General features: G+C 35.6%; 1 protein-coding gene across 1 annotated transcript; it reads right to left on the reverse strand.

Moving 5' to 3' along the window:
- Positions 1–826: 826 nt before the first annotated feature.
- LOC128035455 (uncharacterized) lies at positions 827–1732 on the reverse strand. The gene is made up of 2 exons (XM_052625197.1): positions 1234–1732; positions 827–1167 (listed from the first exon to the last, which is right to left on the reverse strand). The coding sequence occupies exons 1-2, from the start codon at positions 1730–1732 to the stop codon at positions 827–829; spliced, it is 840 nt and encodes a 279-aa protein (XP_052481157.1).
- Positions 1733–6741: the final 5009 nt, after the last annotated feature.

The following is a 6741-nucleotide window of genomic DNA, read 5'->3' on the forward strand; positions in this document are numbered from 1 at the left end:
GAACAGCCTGTCAGAATCTCCATCTGGATCCGCTGAGTTATGTGGACGAAGTGTACAAATTAGAAAACATGTACAACGTATGGAGACACGTTTTCCCACCGGTCCCAGATGAATGTAAGTGGCCGCCCGTATCTCTTGCTCCTTTTAAGCTGTTACCGGATAGAGAATTGCGTCGCAAGCCGAAAGGTCGACCTTTCTCCACTAGAATACGGAACAATATGGATATCCGAGAAACAGCTAGTCAACAGAAATTGTGCGGATGGTGTAGGAACCCAGGCCATACAAGTCGATCATGCCCTAATCGCAATAGTTGAATGTAATTATAGAAGAAATTACATTTTATTCAATTATGTATTGATAATTGTATTAAATTTTGGTTAAATTATCAAATTACTACAATTTCTTAAATGTTAGTACCAGTCAAAATATTTTACGAAATCCAACATTATGTAAAACTACAATTTAATTAGGGTTTTAATTAAATAGGGTTAGGGTTTTAATTTAATTAAATTAGGTTAGGGTTTTTAATTAAGTAGGGTTAGGGTTTTTAATTTAATTGAATAAGGTTAGGGTTTTTAATTTAAGTACGTTAGGTTAGGGTTTTTAATTTAATAAAATTAGGTTAGGGTTTTAATTAAATTAGGTTAGGTTAGGGTTTTAATTTAATTAAATTAGGATTTTTAATTAAGTAGGGTTAGGATTTTAATCAAATAATGTCAAAATAACTCGGAAAAAATTCTATTTGTATTACATCGTCATAAACTTCTAATTCATTACATCAAATGATTAATTTTAATACGGTAATCAATGTCTATGACCGGGGGATTCAGTTCCACATGGCGGTCGTTAAACGATTCTGTATTGGATTCCTCCTTTCTCTAGCTTCCAGCGGCGGTTGTTGTTCCTCCGGTGGGGATTCTGGTTCTTCCGGTTCGGCATCTGGTTGTCGGACTTGGGACGATGATCCACCTTCAAAGAATAGTGTATGTGGAGGTGTTTGCATCATGAACGGCGACGGAGTTTGAAAGCCATGCGTTGCTGGCGATTGGTAAAAAGGAGAGCTCCCCGACGGCCCCCCTTGCGACCCCTCCTGCGCCGATGGCCTAGTTATCGGTGGTTCGCTCGGCATTACAGGAAATGGAGCTGATCCGGGCATTTGGCTCCAACCTGCCATAGGATTCGGAAAAGGATACATGTACGGGTTAGGGTACATATAAGGGCTAGGAAACATACCTGGCATCATAGGGAAAGGTGAATGCGTGGGTATCATCTGTTGAATTGCTGCGCCAGGTGACTGCGTTGGTGCTCTCGTTGGGGACGGTGATTGCATGGTCGCTGATGATGAACCGGGTGAATGTTTGGGCCTCGTTGAGGGGCTGCCCTCGTAGTTTTGTCCCCTTGGATTTTGAGGCCCGCACATTTCCCTTCCGACACGTATTTGCCGCCGCCTCTCCTCCGGCGTAAGTAAATACGGCTTCCCATGGGCCCTAAACCATGGCATGTATTCTGGAATGCACGCTAACTCGGGAACGATGATTGGTTCCCGAGTAGGTAGATATTCATTCCGATTTTCCCACATTTCTGTGTACACTGACCAGTACAACGGCCAATCCGTACCTAATAGCCGAAGGTCGATTTTGTGGTGCTCGTCAAACTCCTCGTGGTCCGAGGATCGGTTGTCTACATCAAGCGTCGTAGGACTCATGCATGCGGTGGGGCTCCACGGTTGCATAGTTGATCAACACCACTTTCACGTGCCAAGCGTTCAAATTTTGTAAAAACTCTTCCGAGATTACTGCCCGGACTGTCGAATCCTCGTATGGTGTCCATTGAAACTACATGAACATGATAGAAATATTACATATATACATAATACTAAATACTAAATATCAATCCACTAGCGAATGTATGGAAATATCTATTTGCAATAATACTTATACCTCGAGAGTTGCTCCAATAGAAGCCGTATATCTTCAAGTTCGATCGGTATTCCACGATAACTTGCGGATGGTTCCACCTAATTAAATAAATTTTAGCATTCTTTTATTCTTACAAAATCTACATATCAATTTCAAAATGTAATATAAAATTTACCTCGTTACAGTGGGAATGTATATGGGTGGTTCACTCGAGGGCGTAGAAATGGAAAGCGAAACCGTGCCCATGATTGCAGAGTGTGAGGCAACCTCCGATTTTTGCTCTCCTCGGTTTGGTCGCCCGCATATCTCCCGATATAATGTTGCCAATCTGGCGGACCCCAACTAAATTCACCGTGCTCTAAAATCAACGAGTTTTAGCAGACCACCTTAGATGTACACGGCCGTGATGTGTCGGCCATGAGATAGCCTCCAATTATTTGAAGAATGTATGATCGAGCATATCGGATTCTTTCAATCTCGGTTGAATTTTCATTCAGGCACGGGAAGGTGGCACGTAACCACCCATCTCTACCTTACCTCCATCCATTTTATCCGAGCAGCGCGCCAAAAGCTCGTAGCACACCGCCTCCCAATTGCTAGATTAGGCGGACCCGATCACTGGGTGCCCATCCACCAAGCAATCCCAAATGCAGATGGACATCTTCTAGAGTGATAGTGCACTCTCCACATGGAAGATGAAATGTGTGCGTCTCAGGTCTCCACCTCTCGATCAACATACTGATCAGTTTCGGCTCCAACTTGCATCCCCGGCCTACCGTCGCCACGTGCCAAAATCCCGCTTCCCGCAGGTAGTTCTCTACTAACGGTGATGGAGCATGCATATTCCGAATATTGCATTCCAATACCCGATCTTCAGCCTTTTATAACAAAAAATATATTAATAAATATCTAAAAATACATAAATAAAAATATCTTTAAAAAAAATTTAAAATTTAAATTTAATACTTACCATGTTTATTTGCTCCACCGATATGTAATTCCTATCAAGACGAATCAATGATCCGGCCATTGTTGAAAATATTAAAAAATTTAAAATTATTTAAAAAATAAAAATTTTAAAATTTTCTTAAAAAATGAAACTTAATGGAAAAGAAATTTAATATGGATTTGGAGATTTTTGAAGGAAATTGAGAGGATTTTGGAAGGAATTTGAGAGTTTGAGAGAATTTTGGAAGGAAATTGATAGAAATTTTGAAGGAATTGAGAGAAATTTTGAAAGGAATTGAGAGAATTTTGAAAGAAATTGATATTGAATTTGTTTGTGAAAATAAAAGGGTGGGGGTTTATATAGTAAAAAAAATTTGACTGTTGGGGGGCACGGTCAATTTTTTAACCGTTGAGCCTTATTCACGTGGCGTCCACATCGCGTCCACGTCGCCAGTCGCTACCGATGTGGACGCGACCTTCTGCCCCGTCCCCTGACATCGCTCCGACGTGGCGCGATTTTAGGGGAAATGGCCGAGTCCGGTAAATAATTAAAAAAACGGCCTATTTCGGTAATTTTATAAAAAAAATTGGCTTTTTTTGGTAAATCCCTCATCACATAGCTTGATCAAACCCCAAAATTCATACCAAAAATTAACTATACATGCCATATTTACATTATTTACATAAGGTCAAAAAGTACCGAAAATCGTTTGGATAGTGTGATAGCAAATCTCCGACCTAGTCTAAAATCGAGCTAGCTTCCGAAATCTATAGAACATAAGAAAATAAATGAAGTAAGCATTAAGCTTAGTAAGCCGTATAATATAAAATTAAACTTACCAATTTAACATTTAAGCATTTAAAACAATTAAAATCAACTCATTTGTCCACAAAGTCTATTCACATTACCGTCCACGAGTTAGTCATATAGCTAAATATATCATGTCGTCCCTATAATTCATATATTCATAAAACAAATAATTCATGTAAATCATATAGCATTTATATCAATTCCATCCTATTCGTGTAACCTGTAATTCATCAGTAATAACAAAAATTTTTCCGTATCAATAGTAACTTATACATATCAATGGTAATTCATCCAAATAATTATATAACTTATTCATATGATCAGTAACAGTAATTATGCCCGTTGAACCTATTAGAACATCGAGGGATACACGGGTGATACACTATAAGTGTATTTATCAGAAATTCGTCAATCCATTGTCATTTTCGCTCTTTCGAGCCATGATCGGTAAGGTCATTCCGAGCTGATAAACGGTAAGCTCTATCTAGCTGAAACGGTAAGCTCCGTAGAGCTGAAACGGTAAGCTCATACAAGCTGTGGTGAGTCCGCAACAAATGCAAGAGCTCGACCAAACGGTAACCCTAGTGACAAGTCACTCGTATCCGACGATTTTCTAAAGTTCAAACGGGCTCGGTATTATCCAATTTCATCAATTAAGCAATGAAAAATCAATAGCTCAATTTCTCAATTCATATGTGTAGATATATATATATATATATATAATATAATTAAATACATACATTTAAATACTCAAAATTTCATATTCAATGCCTATTATTATACCAAATCTATATAACGTATATAGTATTTGTAACATTTCATTTGCATTCATGTAAACAGTAATATAATAGTATATCGATAATTTAAAATTCAAGAGGATCATTCATTCAACTTACATACATTCATTTTTGGACAATTACAAATATTTAATAATTCAATTCTAGCTACACGAACTTACCTCGTCTTTGCTCGAATACTTTCGTCTACCCTTCTAACTTTTGTTTCCCCCGATCAAGTTCCGGTATTTGTTTATCTTGATCCTAATTCACAAATACACAAAATATACGAAATTTCTTTATACGTATTCTTAGTCGAATACTATATATCTTCTAATCAGCCCATATTTTCATTTATTTCACATTTCTAACATAATATTTCTATTTTTTTAATTAAATCCCTAATGCTCATTTTTCTCAAAATTTACTTTATAAAACTTGTATATATTTCAATACCCATCAATAATCTAGCATAATACTTCAAAATATACTAGTATTCAACAATGGCACATTTCAAAATCATCAAAATTTTCAGAAATTGAGGTACAGGCTAGCTAGAATACAAAGCAACGATCTCAAAAACGTAAAAATTATTAAAAACAGAATAAAAACCATAGCCTAATTGAGAATCTAAGCTTGGACGAATGTAAAAGCCATGACTTTGGCTTTCTAAACTTCAAAATCTTACAGAAAAAAAAAAGACTGCCACTTTCTGTTTTGTTTTTACTTTAATTCAATATTAATAACCATTTTACCAAATTAACCTTAATGAAATAAAAGCATAATTCACATATTTTAAGGTCATTTATGACCAGTACCACTATCATTGGTCCAATAACATAATAAGGACTTCTCATTCAACTTATCAGCAAATAAATACTCTTAACTTATAGCATGCTACTTTTACATTTTATGCGATTAAGTCTTTTTTATCAAATTAAGTATTTAAACGATAAAATTTCTTAATGAAATTTTTATACTATAATTCCATCATGTTGTAAAACTTATTAAAATAATATAATAAATATTTTTACTCCGTTAAGTGGTCCCGAAACCACTGTTCCGATCAGACTCAAAAACGGGCTGTTACATATTTCTTTTTAGGTAATTTATAGGATTAACTTACATCTAATTTGCAAATTCATCATAATTTAATTATGAGGAATGTTGAGTGGTCGAGTTTCTTTGGCATTGTTGCGTGGCATATTTGGAAGAACAAAAATATTTGTATCTTTCAGGGTGTGCCATGGAGTGAAGAGGAAAATGTCAAAAATGCTTATAGTTGGTCTAAGCAATATTTTCCTGTTCGCAATGGGGATTCTGTGAGGCGATTATCTAGAGTAGGTCTAGTGGAGGCAGAAAGGTGGATCCAATTAAGATCAGATGGAGCTATTAACATTAACATGGGATGCACTGTTGCAGAAGGAGTAATGTTTTAACTGTCATTTGGGAACTTGTTCAGTATTTGAAGCCGAATTGTGGGACATCATTGATGGTGTGTTATTGATGTAAGAAAGGCATTATGATAAAATATTAATGTTGATAGACAACATGAAAGTTATTGGGGGCTATCAAAGATTCATTGTCGAAGTGCTTAAACTTAGTAATAATCAGGTGCATAGCTCAACTCTTGCAGAAAGTGGAGAGTTGATCTCTTAAATATATCCTTAAATATATATATTGAAACTGATCTCATTGCATTTTTTGATAGAAAGAAAAGTTTACACTTATTTGAAATATCTCCTTTTTTTTTTGTAGAGCATTTCTTTTCTTTCAAAAAAAAAACTATCACCTTTGATAAAATTGGAAACAGTACATTCTCAACGAACCAAAGGCAAATTTTCATTGGCTAAAAGTTGCATGCAGCCGACAATTTTCAGTTTGACGATAATGTAATTTAATGTAGTCTTTTTGTAGCATCATAAAGTCTTTAGACGTAGGGAATTGTGAACTTGCCGTTGATGTAAATAGTATTTAAAGATGGCAATGGATGGGTGGCTGTTATTAAATTTATTATCATAATCGTTTTATATTTATTATTCCATAATTTTGAGTCCTTTTTAACTTTTCGTGAAATTTTGTATAAAATCTAAATCCATTGATAAAACATTCTCATACTTCACAAACAGTCACTGATAATGGAAAATGATTTTAAAGTTTTCATAACGAAGAATTAATATATAATAACTAACATACAAACATAAGGCACTCTCATACTTCACAAAATGAAATTTGTCAGGTTTTAGAAATTGTAAATTAGATGGTAGAGTCGATTCCAACAACTAGT

This window comes from Gossypium raimondii, chromosome 12 (assembly GCF_025698545.1).
Source record: "Gossypium raimondii isolate GPD5lz chromosome 12, ASM2569854v1, whole genome shotgun sequence".
Lineage (NCBI taxonomy): Eukaryota > Viridiplantae > Streptophyta > Magnoliopsida > Malvales > Malvaceae > Gossypium > Gossypium raimondii.